Consider the following 20,156-nt stretch of genomic DNA (forward strand, 5'->3'; position numbering starts at 1 on the left):
AGAGAGGGCCACAGCTGTGGGCGGGGCTGGAGCACAGCAGGATTGGGTGGGTGGCACTCCCTCCCTGCCACACATGGGGGCTAGCCTGGGCCACACCACACCCCTGCAAACGTTGTGCGCCCCACAGTTTGGGGACCTTTCCCTTCGGGTTTAAGAGTCAATGGAAACTTCTGTTAATGACAGGGTTCAGAGTAGCAGCCGTGTTAGTCTGTATTCGCAGAAAGAAAAGGAGTACTTTTGGCAACTTAGAGACTAACACATTTATCTGAGTATAAGCTTTCGTGAGCTAGAGCTTATGCTCAAATAAATTTGTAGTTCATGAAAGTTTATGCTCAAATAAATTTGTTAGTCTCTAAGGTGCCACAAATACTCCTTTTCTTCTATTAATGGTGCACACAGGAGCTCATTAAGGGAGCACCAGTCTAAGTGTTTTATTCTTTTCTCAAATACAGATTGACTTGGAGCCAGAAGGAAGAGTATATGTCGTCATAGATCTTTCAGGATCTTCAGGTGAAGGTAAGACCTTTCAATGTTTTATCTTGTTCCTCCCATGAATGGTGCTTTTTAAATAGATCTATCAAGCAACTGTTGTTGGGAAAACAGTGTACCACAGTATTGCTTAAGATCATGTTAAAAAGAAAATGTTATCTTTATGAAGTATATGTTGTTGTATCTCTAAGGAATAGCTGTCCATGTTAGCCCTGGAATTATAGACAGACAACAAGAAAAAATAATAAGATAGTAACCAAGATGCAGTAGCTTAGAGCTGTTTAATATACCTGGAATTTATTTCCAAGTACTTATTTGTCTAGTTTTGGGCAGAAATGTGCTATAAACCAGACACTAACTGTTAAATTTGTAGAAATAGATGTTATAAACATCAAGTGTTTCATCATACTAAATTATTAGTATTTTCCCCACTAAAGTATTCCCTTTCCAAGCAAAGTGCATAAGCAAAATATTTTCATAATAGAAGAGTAATGGTTGTATTGGGTAATACAACACTTGCATATAGGCTTGGGGAAAACCCTAGAAATCAGGAAGACTGGTATTCCATGGCAATTAAAGGTACTCTGAGGCAACTGTTTTTGCTAGGGATACTGCCAGTGGCTTCAGTGGGAGCAGGAGCAGGTCATATATGGTATGAAACTAATGTACAACAGTCCCAACAATTAAGAGTCCCAAAGCTCTTCTGTGTATTTTCTCAAACAAGCCCTTTATCAAGATTTTAGCTGCTGAAGTGTATTTGCTGGCATGGGGTCTTTCTTGGTGAGTCATTTTAAGCTGTGTTCTTTTGAATAGTTGTGTGTAATGCTGCCTGTCTAAACAGTGTCTATTGGTTCAGATTACTCAAGGTAGGTTCATGTAGGCCCTGGCAGGAGGAGAAATGGGAAACGGGAGTAAGCTACAGTTGTTTTGCCTGGATCACTTTAGGGATCAACAGAAGAATGTTTTGCATGTGTCATTTTGGTGTTGCAAAAGGAATAATTGCTGTCCATGGGTAATTGCTAGTAGTTCGTAAAAGCACATACTGTACTAAAGCCCTATTTAAAAAAAAACACACCTTATTGCTTACAGCTGGTCTTACAGCCCTGTGGCCACATAGGGCATTCTTCACACTCTTCATTCTTACATATAAACTGCATACATGATGCTTTAATAATAAATGCATGCCCCCTAAGCAATTCTCACTCATGCCTAGAAAAGTTACAAGACAATCTGCTTTGTTGTTTACTCTCATAGACTGATCAGCCAGAGCAATACGTGGAACAAATTTCATGTTAGTACAAATAGCCATATTTTTTTCTTCCTTTTTAATTGCTTTGTCTAGTTTAGAGCTCATACAAGTAAGGATCTAACAGTCCATCATGGTGTATGCAGATGTTCTTCAAAGCTTCCATTCACGGTTTATCAATAAGATCTTAATTCTGAATAGGAATAACCTCGCTATTTCAATCCTTTGTCACACACTGCCAGTGGTGCCGAATTGTCATGGGATTTTGTTTTTCTTTTTTATGTGAATGGATGTCCCTAGACTCTTTAAACCCTTAGGAAAAAAGAAAATCCTTTTGGAGAGGTGCACAGAATATAATAGAGATGAATCTAATAGAATTCTATAGCAAAAAGAACTTTACAGAGTTGATCGTTCTTTGTCTTTAAACGATCCTACAGAATTACATAAGTATATACATTTCTCGAATAGACTATAAAACAGGGCTGTCAAGAGATTTAAAAAAATAATTAATAAATTAATTGCACTGTTAAGCAATAATAGAATACCATTTATTTAAATAGTTTTGGATGTTTTCTACATTTTCAAATATATTGATTTCAATTATAACACAGAATTCAAAGTGTACAGTGCTCACTTTATATTTTTGATTACAAATATTTGCACTGTAAAAAACAAAAGAAATAGTATTTTTCAATTCACCTCATACAAGTACTGTAATGCAGTCTCTTTATCATGAAAGTTGAACTTACAAATGTAGAATTATGTACAAAAAAACCCTGCATTCAAAAATAAAATAATGTAAAACTGTAGAGCTACAAATCCAGTCAGTCCTACTTCTCGTTCAGCCAATCACTCAGACAAACAAGTTTGTTTACATTTGCAGGAGACAATGCTGCCCACTTCTTGTTTACAAGGTCACCTGAAAGTGAGAACAGGCGTTTGTGTGGCACTGTTGTAGCTGGCATAGCAAGATATTTACATGCTAGGTGCGCTAAAGATTCATATGTCCCTTCATGCTTCAACCACTATTCCAGAGGACATGCGTCCATGCTGGTGATGGGTTCTGTTTGATAACAATCTAAAGCAGTGTGGACCGACACATGTTCATTTTCATCATCTGAGTCAGATGCCACTAGCAGAAGGTTGATTGTCTTTTTTGTTGGCTTGGGTTCTGTAGTTTCCGCATCAGAGTGTTGCTCTGTTAAGACTTCTGAAAGCATGCTCCACACCTCATCCCTCTCAGATTTTGGAAGGCACTTCAGATTCTTAAATCTTGGATCGAGTGCTGTAGCTATATTTAGAAATCTCACATTGGTACCTTCTTTGCGTTTTATTAAATCTGCAGCGAAACTGTTCTTAAAATGAACATGTGCTGGGTCATCATCCGAGACTACTGTAACATGAAATATATGGCAGAATGTGGGTAAAACAGAGTAGGAGACATACAATTCTCCTCCCAAGGAGTTCAGTCACAAATTTCATTAATGCATTTTTTTTAATGAGCATCATCAGCATGGATGCATATCCTCTGGAATGATGGCCGAAGCACGAAGAGGCATATGAATCTTTAGTGCATCTGGCATGTAAATATCTTGCGACGCCAGCTACAACAGTACGGTCACTTGCTGGAGGATTCTCTGCTCCTTGAAGTCTTTAAACCACGATTTGAGGACTTCAATAGCTCAGACATAGGTGAGAGGTTTTTCGCAGGAGCGGGTGGGTGAGATTCTGTGGCCTGCGTTGTGCAGGAGGTCGGACTAGATGATCATAATGGTCCCTTCTGACCTTAATATCTATGAATCTATGAACAGTACCATGCGGACACCTGTTTTCACTTTCAGGTGAGATTGTAATTAAGAAGTGGGCAGCATTATCTCCTGTAAATGTAAACAAACTTGTTTCTCTTAGCGATCGGCTGAACAAGAAGTCGGTCTGAGTGGACTTGTAGGCTCTAAAGTTTTACATTGTTTTGTTTTTGAATGCAGTTATGTAACAGAAAAAAATCTACATTTGTAAATTGCACTTTCACGATAAAGAGATTGCACTACAGTACTTGTCAGAGGTGAATTGAAAAATACTATTTCTTTTGTTTATCCTTTTTAGAGTGCAGATATTTGTAATAAAAAATAATATAAAGTGAGCACTGTACACTTTGTATTCTGTTGTAATTAAAATCGATATATTCGAAAATGTAGAAAAACATGAAAAATATTTAATCAATTTAAATTGGTATTCTATTTTTTAACTGTGCGATTAATCATGATTAATTTTTTTAATCATCAATTTTTTTTTTAGTTAATCATGTGAGTTAACTGCGATTAATCAACAGCCCTACTATAAAATGATTCCAGAAAGTTATAGAAAGATTGTGGATTTCTCCTACAGTACTGGTCTAAAACAAATCTTACAGTAGTGATCAGGCAATGTTATGGGCTATTACAGTAGAATACTGTCATATATTTTGAAAGGAATGAGACTAGCAAACTTGATCTCATTTGTAACCAGAAACCTTGGTTTTCAACTCCAGACCCTGGAGATTAAAGGCTTGTGCATTATAACCCATTACACCACCAAGACTCTTTTTCCTAAACATCATCTTTAGTTCCATCCTGGACCCACAAAAATCTAATTGTCCTGCAAAGTGAATTCCAATCATCAGCTTGTTTTCCCCCATATGCTTCTTGCATTGGTATGGCACAGTACCAGTAACAGTCAGTCTTGTGGTCCTGGCAATTTCCATAACACCCCTCTGCCCCACCCACAACAAAATCAAGGAATTTACGGGCTTCGACCACTCCTTCCTCCTTTGTGGATAGAGGGGTTGAAAACATGGCAGATCTCTAGCCCGGGCCATGAGAAGGCGTTTTGGCCTCTTCTCCACTATTGTCACTGGATGTTGTGGAGGTCCATGTATAGGTAACAGAATCTTCATATCAGGAATTGGGGACCAGGCTGTGATTGGGAAGAGTGCTGGGGCAAGGGACTGTGTGTGATGACATTGCTACTTGGATTCCTCGCCTATTCCAGAGACAAGCTGGGAATCTACAGAAAAGTTAATACAGCCAGAGGTTTTATTGACTCTTTTGAATGCTCCCTTTCTGCACTGGGGAACATCTTTTAGAGCAGGGGGAGTTCTGTCAGTGCGGATGCACCAGAGAAGTGGTGAAGAAGGCATTTGGACTTGCCTCCAGTTAATCTCAGAGTTTCTCTGCAGGTTTTGAGGTATTCAGTGTTTTTTTTCCTTAAAGCCCCATCTCCTGGAATCGCGTTATCTGAGAATCTCTGCTTTCATTTAAAAACAAATTTCTAGACCTCATAGTTGCAGAAAAAAGCTTGAAATTGTGAGCCCTAAAGCCTCAGAAACCAGGAGGCAAATAGAAAGATTCCCAAATTTATATATATTTGTTTACAATCTTATGATTTTTAAGATAATCATTTTGTCTAGGGCTTGCTCATAAGTTCTGAACATTTGAGGTTGACAGTGCTGCTCCTGAGACTTGCAGGTTTTGGCATCTGAACCATATATCCATTCTGCACTGGGGCGGGTGGGGGGAGGGGGAGAGGCGGAGAAGAAGCTCTGCCCTTGATGAAATGAACTGTTGCAGACTGTGCAGTGGGAGCAATCTGGACAGAAGAGTTTAGGATAAAATGCTGAGTGGACACTGCATTGTGGCACAAAGGTCCATATTTTCAAAGGCTAGTGTCTGTTGAGCAGCAAAATTGGTACATGTCCCCGTTGTGCTTTCAAAACCAGTCCTACACTTACATCTGCAAAATAGCTGGGCACCTAAATGTCGCTTGCATATGAAAGTGGTTGTGTTTTGTACCATATTTAGTGCATACACAAATTTGGAGGGTGAAAAGTTTTTTTTAGATGTCATTTTGGCTCATGTCATGGAACATCAAGTCCTTTTCCACATAGTTACTAAATACATGTGGGTTATTTATAACCCAGGTATCTGTGTATGAAGATATTACATTTTACAGTATTGGGCCCTGATACGGCAAAGATTTATGCATGTGCTTAAACACACCCTGAGTAGTCCCATTAAAGACAACAGTTCAGGACTACTCACAGTGTGCATGCATGTAAGTCTTTGCAAGATTGGGTTCCATGTATCTGTTTAAGCCCTTCTCGAGTTCAGTGTATAAAACATACAAAAAAACCAGAGAGGCTGAATCTCTTTTATCAACTGGCCTTCAAAACTGAATTTAAACTAAATACGACAAAGCCCTCTTTGGAGATTATGGCAGTGCCAGAAAGGGTTCCCTAACGTAGACTTGTCCATATAAACTTTAATGACGCATAGGAGTCAGATCAAAATTTTTGAAACACTTTTGCATGCCAGTTGTAGTTCAGATTGTCTTATCGTGGAGCTCTGAACAACAGTGCAGGTGTCAGCAGGTGTTTTAGTGCTGGTGTAAGAAGAGTTGCACCTTGCTTGCACGCACTCTGAATTTGATGCAGGGGCTGTCATGGCAGCGCTGACATGCTGGAGTTAGAAAATCATTAGTAGGACTGGTTATGATGAGCAAACCTTACAGCCTTCAAAGAACCTGCTTTGAAGTTGCTTGTATTTGATATTAAAAGTGCTTTCTAGGGATTTTCCTCTGCCCTGTGTCTTTTCTACTACTTCTCTTTTACCTCATTTCTTCTAGGGATCTTAGAGAAGATACATGCACAAGATTAAGGGCCTCAGTTCTAATTGCAAATTCATTATGTTTTTAAGTGGTAAGGCAAATTCTCAGGTTACAGAATAAAAGAACAGCTTTGTCTTGAAAGCGTTGCCAAGTAGAACAAGAGATCATTGGCAACAGTTCTGATGAAGTGAGCTGTGGCTCACAAAATCTTATTCTCGAATAAATGTGTTAGTCTCTAAGGTGCCACAAGTCCTCCTTTTCTTTTTGCGGATACAGACTAACCCGGCTGCTACTCTGAAACCTGAGTTCTGACCTGATACACTAACCCCTACATTTGCAAAGAATTACACAGGGTTTTAGGAAAACATTTGCTGTTATTGGACCTCATCTGACAGAGCCTTCTTTACCACTTTTAAAAGTTAAGGGGAAAGGCCCATTGCAGGTAAATAAAAAATGGCCAATCCCCCCCCCCCCCCCCGCTTGCCGGGATCTAAGCACTAATTGTCTGCTGTGTCTGTCTCTGTGAGCAATAAAGTGAAGTACCTGAAAGAGAGAAAAGTACTCTGTAAGGCAGAAGGACAAATTACATAATAGTACATATTACGGCATAGATAAAGGTATAGGCATGAATCCTGCAACTCGTAACTTGTGGGAGTAACCTTTACTCACTGACCTCAGTGGCACTGCTCATGAGAATTAGGGAATAAGCCTTACAGGCTTGGAATTAATTTCATTACCTTGAAGAGAAACTTCAAACCACAGAATAAATATTTTCATAGAATTTGCCAGACAGTTGGTTCATTCAGAGGCCCAAAATCTGCCCTCTCAGGTGCTCGCTCTGTGTTGGTTCTCCATTTTTCCATAAAATCAAGGGAACTTGACATGTTCAAAGTCAAAATAATAGATATGTAGGACTGGAAGAGACCTCAGTCAGTCACCTAGTTCCAGACCCCTGCACTCATGGCAGGACTAAGTATTATCATTCTAGACCATCTCTGACAGGTGTTTGTCCAACCTGCTCTTTAAAAATCTCCAATGATGGAGATTCCACAACCTCCCTAGGCAATTTATTCCAGTGCTTAATTACCCTGACAGTTAGGAAGTTTTTCCTAATGTAACCCTTCTGCCCGTCAGAGTTGGCAGCAACAAGGGCCGGGTTCAATATCTAGGGGATCCATTCCAATAACACAATGCAAACTGGCTCGAGCCTCCACCCAGTGACCTGGGACAAATATATACCACCCCCATTGGGCGCCTCCAAGAGGCAATACTTCCCCTCTCGCAAGCACATAGTCTGAGTGTAGCAAAAAGCCTTTTAATAACAGAGAGAAACAATGTGGCATTATGTTGGGGAAACACCACCAACAGGATTCATAACACAACCCATGAGCAAAAAAACCCACCCTAAGCAAATTGGGGCATGCCCTTTTCCCTTTGGTTCTTGAGTCCAGCAACCCCAAATCACCCAAAGTCCCAAAAGTCCAAAGACCCAAAAGTCTCTGTCCCTGATCAGGGCAGCCCCAGAGTTCGAAAGTTTATCTGCAGAGCTTTACCTCCCAACCTGTGTGGAGATGGGGCGGGGGTAAGAGGCACCTTACATGATCTGAAGCTGACCGCCCCACAGCTCCATAGGCCTTCGCTCCGCTCCGCGGCCCACAAGCAGCTCCCGCTGTCCCACGAACTGCTCCACCAGCCGGTCCACAAACTGCTCCACGTCCCACCAGCAGCAGCTCCCACCATCCTACAAACTGCTCCACCAGCCTGTTCACAAGGCACTCCAGCCGTCCCACAAACTGCTCCACAATATATCTTCAGGCTCCCCCACTACTTAACACAACACTCAGTGATTTCAGCTCTGAGTCAGTTCAGCTCTTTGGTGAATTCAGCTTGTAGTAGGGGAGCCTCAGTGCTGGTGCACTGTCAGCCCAAAGTGAGCTCAGCAGCCTGTAACTAGACTCCTAACAGAATCAAAATTAGCACTGATATTCCACAGTGGAGAGAGGAGGAAGTGCAATTAGCATGTAAGGCCCTCACCAAGGGGCCCATGCCACCAAGTATTAATACTTATCCCCAGCTTCTCTCAATTCACAGAGTTTTGGAACCCATGACCCTTGCCTAGCGAGTGCTACTTAGTTGATGGTGAGTCCCTCCATCATAACAAAAGGCCAAGTACAGTTCCAAGCACAGTTCCCATAATCAGGGTAATAACAATTTATTCTTCCTGCCCCAATAACAGAGACACTGGGGATCCCACAGCAGCCAAAGTGACCATTTGGGCAGCTATGGCCTCATTCTAGGCGGGGTGGGTGTGCCTATGCAAATGAGATCGGCCCCTGAAGTTCTTTTCCACAACTTGCCATACCTCACCACCAGATGTCAGGGTGGAGCTCATCCTGACACTGCTTACACTAATGTCCAACCTAAACCGCCCTTGCTGCAATTTAAGCCCATTACTTCTTGTCCTGTCCTCAGTGGATAAGAGAACATTTCATCATCCTGCTCTTTGTAACAACTTTTTGTGTACCTGTTATCATGTCCCCCTTCAGTATTCTGTTCTCCAGCCTAACCAGACCTAATTTTTTCAGTATTTCCTTGTAGTTCGTGTTTTCCAGAACTTTAATAATTTTGTTGCTCTCTTATGGACTTTCTCCAACTTGTCCATGTCTTTCCCTAAGTACTCCAATTGAGACCTTATCAGTGTTGAATAGAGTAGAAGAATTACTTCTTGTGTACAACAACACTGCTAATATAACCCAGAATGCTGTTTGCTTTTTTTTTAATAGCATTACATGGTTGACTCATAATTAGGTTATGATCCACTAATAACCCCGAGATCCTTTTTCCGCAGTACTCCTTCATAGGCAGTCATTTCCTATTTGGTACTGTATTTGTGAAATAGATTATTCCTTCCTAAGTGTAGTATTTTGTATTTGACCTTATTGAATTTCATCCTATTTATTTAAGATAATTTCTGCAGTTTGTTCAGATTATTTTGAATTCTAATCCTGTCCTCCAGTGCTCTTGCAACCCCTCCTAACTTGGTATCATCCACAAATTTTGGAAGTGTACTCTCTATGGCATTATCCAAATCATTTATGAAGATATTGACTAGAACCAGACCCAGGAGAGATCCCTGTGGAACCCCACTCCATATGCCTTTCCAGCTTGACTGTGAACCACTGATAATTATTCTGAGTACAGTTTTCCAACTGGTTGTGCTTCCACCTTATAGTAGGTTCATCCTTGGCTGAAGAGATTGAAATCCCTGAGAGTCTGATAAATTAATACAATGGTGGTAGTGGAAACTTCCCAAAGCAGAGAAATATTTGTACATATTGAAGTGTCAAGTCATAAGTGCAGTACTATTGTAGTTTATCATGAAAGATGCATGGAAAAAAAACAAGCCCAGCAAAATTGTTCCCTAAACAACTAATACACATTCGAGTTTCCAATGAAAATCTTTAAAGTTAATCTCTCGTGGTCAAAGAGGTATATGAAGTTACTCTGGGCCTGATATAACTTCCACTGAAGTCAATGGAAGTCTTTCCATTGACTTAAGTAAGTGCTGGATTGGGCTACGTATGAACAAAATATTCAGTGCTGAAAAGTAAGGTATTTATGAAGGTATAAATATTTTGGATTACCCACCTTCATGAGATCCAGTTCAAAATGTGTTGTCAGTGTTACTGCTCCAGGATGCTTTATTTCAATGCTGCATGGCACAATAGTGTCCCCTTTATTAACTGAATATCCAATAAAGGAATAAATATGAAAAAATAAACTCACTGAAAGAAAAGACTTACAACAGACCTATGTTTGTAAGGAGTCACCAGCAAGAAGTTTCTTAATACTCTTCCCATATTCTTTCACTGGATTGCACCTAGTTCTGGCATGGCTTCTTGGTATATATCATCCCAATGTCTTACAAGAAGAACGTTCATGTTAACTGTTGTGTATGCGTACGTGCATGCAGTATAAATGGCTTTGTTCCAGAATAGCTTGTGTTTCAACCTTTAACTTCTGCTAATGTTCATCATTAATGGGGTGAGTGGCTAGCAAAGAAGGTTATTTCCATTCATTCTTTCTATTCTGTTGAATGGAAGAATCTTTTGAGATAAGTTACCTTATTCTTTTATTTCTTTGAGGCTGGCTGTTGTCCAAAGTCATATTGATTTTCCGTATTAACCTGGTTTGAGTGCAGTGTAGAGTTTATTTCTAGAGTGAAGTATATCCATTGACTGTTTTATTGAGCTATTACAGCCATGTTTTTGATCTACCCCGTGTGCTTATAAAACTTGCGGCTGAGGTTTTTTTTATATCCGAAATGAGATATAAGAGCTCCAGTGTCGTCTCCGTGACTCTTGAACCAATTTCCGAGATGCAGTGGAAGTTTCAAACTTTTATCCAAGAACTGATGGTAACACAGTGAGACGAGCTGGGTGAGTCAGTTTATAAACTATCATAACAAATGGGATATGTGGCAAATTGCCGGTACGATTATGATGGGTCCCGCACTTCCTCTTCTTGCGGGGGAGGGGGGGCGGGGAATTCAGAGCGCAGTTTCCTGCCCCTGAACTAGGGTATCTACTGTTGCACTAGTAACCCAGAGAAGGGTAGTGGAGAGGGAGGGACCCGGGCCCGCCCTCTACTCCGGGTCCCAGCCCAGGGGCCCGAGAGATAGTGGTAAACCACTTGAACTAGTGCTTCCTTCCCCTGGGCTACTTCCCTCTTCTGCTCTTCAGCTTGTGGGCCTTCCTGCCATCTCTCTCTGCACAAGCCGGGTGTCTTTTTACCTAGGGTCTTGGTCTTCTAGACAGCCAAGGCATTTCTCTTCTGCTCCAACTCCTTCAAACTGCTCTCTGCTCCAACTCCTTCCCCTGGCTGATTGAAGGAGGGGTTTTTTATCAGGTGACTAGCTTCAGGTGCTCTAATTGGCTTCAGGTGTTTTTAATCTATAGAAACCTTTCTTCCCTCTACTAGGAATAAGGCTTCTCCTCATCCTGGGACTTACATATTTCTCCTATATCACTCTCCTTCTGCCTTTTGGTCATGCTGTATCACAGGTAAGAGATGTACTGTGGACAAACAATGGTTAAATCCCTCTTCCCTTTAAAGCTACATAAAATCTACTTTGTTGAAGACTCACCTATTTTTTTAAGTAGTTCTTGCGTTTTATTTACTACAGCTTTCCTCTTCCACCTCCTTGCCATGTAAGTTACACCAATGTACAGATACTTCTGGTGGCTTTTACCACTATGTGACTTTTACACCACCATTTTGGCATGTGGCCCAGTAACAATAGAATGATTCAGAGAACAGACTCAAGTTATTTTTCTGACTGTGAACGGTTCATCATTATGAATGGCTTATAATAGCCTTCTAAATAAGAACTATCCAGAACCACTTTCTTTGCATTATGCACAGCAAGTTGTGATGATTAATTATCATTGTCAGATGCCTGAGTTCATATTAGGTAATTGCCTTTTCACACAATTACACACAAGATTAAGATTTCATTTCAGAGTAGGCAGTTTAAATTCCAATAAAATATCACAGCTCACATTGTAGGTGGTGAGTATCAGCAAAAGCTGCTTTGGTTCAAGAACACTTGTAGTCATGAAAGTCATTTAATTTCAGTGTTCAAATTCAGTTATTTTTCAAACTTAGTTTTCACAGGATGAATGTGGTGAATAACAATAAATCTGGCTATGGCTACCTGTAATGGGAGGCCCTGGCAGTATTTCTACAAATGAAGGTATATTACCTGACCATTTGATCTCACTCTGTACTGGAAGCTCCAGCTCAGGAGTCTATAAAGATGCAAATAAAGGATGGTCAGAGCAAAGGAGCACTTGTTTTGACACCAGTCACATTTCATGCTTGCAAACCCAATATGCCAGATACTCTCAGAGCTTATTCCTGCTCTGTAAGTTCAGTGGCATCCACAGAATAAAGCCTGCCTGGGTACGTACCCAGGCAGCTAGTACATGCCACTGGTGCACAGGGATCTCAGAGCCTAACCTGAACAGCACTATGACCCCTGAGCACCAGGCTGAAATGCCACTGACTCAGTTTTGGCCTTGCTGGGTCTTTCCTCCTCCTATCAAGACAGAGGGAATGTGAGGCCAAACCTGAGTGGTGGTGTGACCCCCATGCTCCGGGCTGCAATGCCACTCTCTCAGTTTTGGCCTCGCCATCAAGATGGAGGCCTATTGGGGCCAAACTTGTGTGGGCAGTGAGGTGGCCAGCACTGCTTCTCCATGTTACTGCCAGGGGGCTGCCTGCTGCAGCAGAGCTCCTCCCTGGGAGCCTGCCTAGCGTTGTCCTGCTTCTTGCAGCCCATGTCCCCTCTCAGGGATGGGGAGTGATGCCGCACACGGTGGGCTGTGCTGGAATGCGGGGGCTGAAATTGGCATGGACTCAGCGGGCCAGCAGCTGGGGCCAGCAGCTGCAGCAGGCATGGCTCTACAGAGATTGAGGGTGTGTACAATGGGAAACGTTTCTGGAGTTGCCCCTGCCTCACACCAGGGCAGAAGAACATGACCTCTACAGGGAGTGGCTTTCACCACAGGCAAAGATACCATATTTGTGCCCTGTTCACTCTCAACGGCTGTTTGTTCATGTCATTGAGGGTGTTATTCAGGGAGTCTGCACTGGAGCCTCCTGCATAGGAACTGAGCCCTTAGTGTTCAGACTTGTGCCTGAAAGAGGAGGCTTATCAAAATCTTGTGATCTGTGACTGTCACTCCAAATCTGTGGTGGTTTGTATTAACATATCTGTTCCGTTGAAATTCATCAGGCTGGCATTACATTATGCTTCATAGCCAGATGCTTGCTACTGTGATTAGAGAACGGAGGTGGCTGCAAAAGAATGCTGGCACTAAGTCTGAATTTCCAGAACATGGTTGCTGGTTAGATATCTTGCAACTAGACAGAGGGTTAGTGTGGAGGGCCGGGGGGTGGGAGGGAAAGCTGTCATGATAAATCCTAGACCAGCTCTACATTTTCTAGCAGAATTTCTCAATTTCTCAACAACTATAAATCATAGACAAAGAAATAAACTATGCTTTATTCCATCTGTATAGCTCTCCCACCAAGATATAACTTTAACACCATCCCCCACAACCCGTCTTGGCAGTGGCATCTTTCCTTTAGATGAAGACCTGTCTCAGGCTGATCTCTCCTCAGCTGCCAGTGTTTCATTGTGGCTAACAGGGTTCAGCTCTCATCAGTAGAGTGGGATTTTAGAATAGAAATCTTTTACTCCATCTGTAGATACAGCTTCCTTCATTTTACGAGTTCTCCCTATGATGGAAGACCCATTAGGGAGATTCTGCCACTTGTAGATCAAGTACTAGGCTGATTCTGTAACACTAGTAATGTACAACAAACCGTCCAATTCTTATAATTGACACATGAAATGGAAGAACCACGAAGTCCATTAGTAGTTTCACTGCACAGTCCCCCTGACCCTTTTCTTTCAAGGTGTCTTGGGTCACCTACCTGCGACATCTAGTGTGTGGAATCCTAATCTTCCTCTATATTACAGTGGAGTGTGTTGACAGTCGTCCCTCACCTCCTCAGGCTTGGAGGGAGGCCACTCCGCCTCCCTAAGTCACTGTGGTTAAAGCCAATTAGCAGGGGGATTAGCAGATCACCAGCCTATAGCTCTGGCGCTTTGTGCAGGGCCTAGCAGCAATCAATATTTATCCTAGCCTCCCATCTAGGACAGACAGCATATATAGGCAGTTTCAGAGTAGCAGCCGTGTTAGTCTGTATCTGCAAAAAGAAAAGGAGGACTTGTGGCACCTTAGAGACTAACCAATTTATCTGAGCATAAGCTTTCGTGAGCTACAGCTCACTTCATAGTCGGGTGCTCTGGCCCTCTGGGCAGGGCAATGCAAGAAGCAGCCTTTAGCTCAGCCTTCTGGCAGCAACCAATGCAGTCAGGGCCCTGATCCTTTGGGCAGGACAGAGAAATAGGCAATTTTTAGCCCAACTCTCTGGCAGGGGCCAACAGCAATCAAGAGTCAGGCTCTGACCTTCTGGGTGGGGCAGAACAATAGCAGTCTATGGCTCAGCTTTCGGCCTGGGGCAGGCAGCAGATAAAACCAGGCCCTTTGGCCTCAAGTGGGCAGGCTGCCACCCCAGGGATGGGGTTGGCAGCGGGGGAGGCAATACGGGGATCCCGGCCCACCCTGCTCCACTGGGTCCCAGCCTAGGGTCCTAACAGTGATGGAGGTTTCTACCACGGAGTCAGCGGGAATCCCATGGAAACACACTGACTCACGCTCTGACACCAACTTTCTTTTTTTTTTAGTCGCATGAGAGAATGTGTCTCTCTTGTGGGATCTAAGGTTTTTGCAGGTGGGAGCGGGATAAAAATGCCAGAAATAATACGGGAGTGTGTGGGAGTGAGAGTGGGTATTGTGGGATGGGAAGGGAGCGGGATTAAAAAGATAGTCCCATGCAGGGCTCGAGCCCCTGCACTCCAAGTCCCTCTCCAGGTGTAGGTCAATATCCAAGCAGAAGAATGGCCCCATACTTAGACACACCTTTCACCCCCATGTCCCCTCACGTGCCATGAGCAGAACTCAGCCACAGGTCAGGGTATAGCCCTGACACTTTTGTTTATAATTAAACTGATTGGAAGGTAGGATGGAATTGTTTTCAATTTTCTTTCTTTAGGCTCCTGTGCTGCGTGTCCCTTGTTTTTGCAGCATAACAGAAAACATTAGTTGGCTCACAAATTTCAAATGTAAGTAGAATTGTTGTTTTCAAAAGCCATTTCACAGTTTATCAAGGGGAAGAAGAGATTTTCCCCTTTGGAGTCAAGCTGAGCAAAATGTGCAGAGTATTCATTTCACTTGCTCCTTTCATCAGCATCAGATAACTAGTATCTCTCCAAGCCAAGATAGATCTGAAGTTATAAAAAATAGATGTTTGAAATCAGATTTGAGTGATTATCTTTCTACTGCACAATAAATGTTCTCCTCCCAGGAGATTAATCTAAATCAATTTCAAATATGCATTTCCTCTCAGGTCTTATTTTGATTACAGTGAGATATTTTAAGTGTGTAGTTGGGGACATTTATCTCAAGAATGAAGGTTCTTCAGTCTTGCTTTTTCTCCTCTGTTCTTGTAAGCCTTCACCTACGTTATGACCGTCTGCACAGCTGTGTAAGAAACCTACACCCATCCAAATCCCATCACTTGTCTCCCTAGTTTGCCTAGGGAACTGTTTTTCCTTTTGAATATCAGTTTTAATGTTGACCAAAGAGTAATTCCGTACAGTATTTTGATTGCTGGACAGTCACTTGTTCTAAAATGGAAACTTTGAACAAAGTTCCCTCATGATCTATGAGATGACTCTTTCTTTTGATCTGAAGTACTAAGAAGAATATTTAAAAGTTCAGGCTCTAAACTACAATCACATGCTTATGTTCTTTTCAGAGCAGCATTCTGGGTTACATTTGGCCCTATGAGATTTGTTTATTCTCCAGCGTAACTGGGTGTTGGTTGGTGTGTAGATAATCATCGCAGGAAAAACTAAGTGTGTGTGATTCAAGAGCAGGCATAAATAGCTGAAGAGGGATGAGGATCAAAGGTGGAGCTAAGATATTGTCATGCATACTCCTGTATCACTTTTGTCTGTTAGTTTTTCAATCAGCAGAGTCAATATTAGGCAGGTTGACTTTGGTAACTGACAGACTCCTTTAGTAAGGAGGACAAATCTTCAGTACTAAGGGCCACATCTTTAGTATATGGTATAAAGTGTGGCAGTCCAGCATGACCTTTTGTGCTTACAAGCCCCTTCCCAGCAAAGAGGCACTCCATAGGGTGTTTACAGAGATTTTGATTTTTATGTGGTGAATGCTTTAGTAACAAGCATCTCTTTGTAGATTTACAGCCCTCCCTTGGATCATATCCAGTTAGTTGATGGAACATCTGGAAAGCATTGTATGTTTGTAATAGGCCCTTACCATTTAACACTGGCCAAGCTTTTCAGGCAAAGATCAGTGACCTTTTCTTGGCAAGCTTTTAGCTATTTGCCAAAAAACATGTCAAAGAGAGCAAATCATTGGTAAAGAATTTAGTTTAAATAGATTTTTGTCGGACTGCAAGACTCTTTACTTTTTTGAGAAGGTATACAGTAATTTGAAGTAGGAAAAGCTGTGAAATCTGTGTATGTAACATATTCCAAGTAAAATCTCTCTTTTGTGCAATATATGCCCTGATTTTCACAAGCTTTCAAAGGAAATTATGCAAAGACTGTATTCTGCCTTTGGAGAAGCCATATTTATATGAGAAGGGTGTGCACTGATGAAAACTTGGAACCTCTCATTTACTCACCCAGTCTTGGGAACTGTTGATGGAAACAGACCACGAGATGTCTCACCTTTAAATCTAGAGAAGACCATAAACTAGAAATAAAATGAGATTTGTTTTAGAAATGTGTAAAACCTTCTGGGTACATGTAGGAGTGCATGGCTGTCCCTCCCCATCAGTCTTGGAGGGAGACCACACCGCCTGGCTCTCAGGTCCTTAGCAAGGCAAAGGTTATTGCAGAATTAGCAGTCTCTAAGGCCCTGACCCTCTAGGCAGGGCCAAGCAGCAAGTAGTCCAGGGCTCAGGGCAGAGCACCAATCAGTCTTGTGTCCCTGGGCTACTTCCTATGACCCCTTCGCTCTGTACCTTGTGTCCTCCATCTTCTCAGCATTCCCTGCAGCAGTCCCAGCAGCTCCTCAGTCCCCTGGTAAGCTGGCAGCTCTGGCAAGTTTTCAGCACTGCAGGGGGTCCTCTTTGGGTTCCACTCCCAGTAGTGGATGGGAGATGTCTGTCTCTTCTGGTGGCTCCAGCCCACCTGTGCTGCAGGGCCTGCCTTTTATATTTCCTGTCCTGCCCCTCTGCTTCTGGCAGGGTGGGTGTTGGTGTCCTGATTCTGCCCACCAGGGGGTGGGCAGGGGTTCCTCCCTGCTAGTCTCGGGGGGAGGCCACGCCCCCAGGCTACAGTACAGTTAAATAATGTACAATACTGGATACATTAAGCAGAATTTAATCCAAAGTACATACTGTACCACAGTATATTATCTGAAAATAACGTCATTAATATTTTGACAGTAGTTATGTATTTATAATCCTGGTATTCTTGTACTTCTAATAATCTTTTTGAACTACAGTAGAATTCATTTAATCGACCTTCTGATAAATGGCACATCTTTTTAACTGTATTATTGCCAGGAACCAGTTTGTTTGATATATTTTCAATTACTGAACAATGGATAAATGGCTCACCATTATCGTGTTGTTTGCAAGCTTATTCATAGCTCTTTACTGGTGTGAATGCTGCCATTACACATCTGCATCTTGCTGTTCATTTCAGGTTCTTCTTGGGCTGGTAAACAATCGGCATTCCCTTAATAGTCTCTGAGAATGTTTCAATACTTGTTCTATGCTTATTTTTAAATCGATTAATAAAATCAACATGAATATACACTCACAACTCTCTTAAACTTCTGCTAACAATGCTGTTAATTGATATTTTTTGTTTCCAGCTGCCCTTGTGAGCTTTTCAGTTCACACTTGAGAATTGTTTTTGGCCCTGCATGTGCTTGCACTCTCCGAAGAAGAGAATGAGAATAGAATCAGGTTCAGAAAGCTGCAAGCAGAGACTTTCTTTCCAGACAGCAAAATAACCATTGGTGATGTTGAAATGCCAATCATGATCCTGAAAGACCCAGCCTACCCCTTGCTCCCATGGCTCATGAAGCTGTACACAGGCATCCCGGACAGCAATAAGGACCAGTTCAACCATAGGCTGCACAAGTGCAGAATGGTGGTGGAATGTGCCTCTGGATGTTTAAAAGGTCGCTGGCATTCTTTGCTCACTAGGTTAGACCTCAGTGATACCCATTGTTATTGCTGCCTGCTGTATGCTCCATAATATCTGTGAAACAAAGGGAGAAAAGTTTCTGCTGGGGTGGCAGCCAACTTTGAGCAGCCAGACACCAGGGCAATAAGAAGAGCACATCGAGGGGCTCTGCATCTCCATGAAGCTTTGAAACCCAGTTTCAGGAATGAGCCAGAGTAATGTGACACCTCTGTGTTGTTCCTTACCAAACTGCCTGCTCCATTGCATTTTCTCCCCTGTAAACTCCACCTCCACCAACCACCGTGTGTTGAATGAATAAAGAGCCTTTTCTCCTCAATCCATTCAGTTTTATTATGCACACAAACACACAGAGATAGCAAAGAAAAATAAGATAACTTGGGGCAACAGGGCTGATAACACTTTGGGGGGAGAAACAAGGAAAGTTTGCTTACAGAGGCACTGCAATAACAATCAAAGGTCGGGGAATGGGTCCCTTCTGGTCCTTGTACTCTCCCCTGGTGTTGAGTGCAAGGGATACCAAACTCCACTCCACCCCTGCCGCATAGGACGGTTGGGGGAGGATGTAGAACTGGGCGACAATGGCAGCAGGTTCCACATAGGCTGGAGAGGGACTCAAGCATCCAGCTGCCTTTCTTGAACCTCAACTGAATGCCTCAACATGTCTGATTGTTCCTTCATAATCCACAGCATCTCTTCCTGTGTGGCACGCTTTTGTTCCCTGCCTGCTCTCCTGTCCTCCCTGTCCCTGTCCAGGTTCTCGGACAGTGTAATGCTCCATGCTCTGAGCTCCGTCTTGTCACTCTCAGAGGTGAGCATTAATTCATTGAACATGTCCTCTCGAGTCGTCTTTTTCCACCTTCTAATCTGGGACAGTCTCTGTCCTGGTGTGGAGGATGCGCCAGTGGACAAGGTTTCAACTGCAAGGAATGCAAAGCACAAGGGTAGCATTGACAGTGCATACGTTGTTTCTGGTGTAAGGTTATTTTTTTTAATTAAAAAACCACCCCTCAGTACACTTCACTGCAAGCCACAACATAACCACAACCGCTGGCTATTGCAAGAGTCGGTTTGTTGCTCCAGCCATGGTGAGTAAGGCCATGAGTAATGGGTGAGAAGGTCTTGGGAGTGACGTGGATCCCTGGAGCAGAAGTGAAGGTGGTGAGACATCACCAGAAGAGGGCGCACTGGCATACACAGCTAATCCCCAGGACAGCCAGCGGGAGACACCCCAGTGGTGAGTCGAACCCTGTCACACCCTCCAATAGTTTGTTTTTTACAAAAGCAGCACCAAGTCAAGGAGGAAAGGAGAAAAAGAGGAAGCCAGGTCCAATCCAGATTTTTACAGATTTCAAACATCTTCAAAGAGGTGCTCAGAACTGTGGCTTTGGTTGGGGTCCATCTCTGATGAAGTACGCACTTTATTTATATTATTTGCATTAGCCTTTGGCATTTGTAGACCCTGTACTATGTTCACTGAATAGGCTTCTCTTTTTTAATAGTAATTGGAAGAATTTTAGTCTGGTACAGAAACTGCTGCATATTATTGATTTGATAAATACTTATTAGCAAGAGTTAAGACAGAGCCATTGAATCGTATACTGGATTCAGAGCAATAAAATCCTGCACAAGTAAATATAATACTCCCTGCACTCCATAATGTAGCTACCAAGAGGTATATGAAACAGCTCATTTTCCCACTTGACAAGTAGAATTTCAGACTTAAGGCATTTCAAAATTTTTGGCTTATTTATTTAAAAAAATAAACTAACACGTAGATGTGCTAAAACGTCAGCCTCACACTTCTCGATCTTTCAGGCAGTGAACTGAAAAAGGATCTTAAAAGAAATGAATTCAGTCTTCTGAGCCTCAGCCTTTAGACAATTCAAA

At 42.4% G+C, this 20,156-nt stretch overlaps 1 protein-coding gene across 6 annotated transcripts in view; it reads left to right on the top strand.

Moving 5' to 3' along the window:
• The window catches only part of PRKCE (protein kinase C epsilon), a 522,142-nt gene that overhangs the window by 158,921 nt on the left and 343,065 nt on the right, over positions 1-20,156 (top strand). For all 6 annotated transcript variants that reach the window (XM_073339117.2, XM_073339116.2, XM_073339118.2 and 3 more), the window contains exon 2: positions 453-516. In XM_073339117.2, coding sequence (XP_073195218.1) covers positions 453-516 — 64 coding nt within the window. The remainder of the gene's footprint in view (positions 1-452; positions 517-20,156) is intronic.

This window comes from Lepidochelys kempii, chromosome 3 (genome assembly GCF_965140285.1).
Source record: "Lepidochelys kempii isolate rLepKem1 chromosome 3, rLepKem1.hap1, whole genome shotgun sequence".
NCBI lineage: Eukaryota > Metazoa > Chordata > Testudines > Cheloniidae > Lepidochelys > Lepidochelys kempii.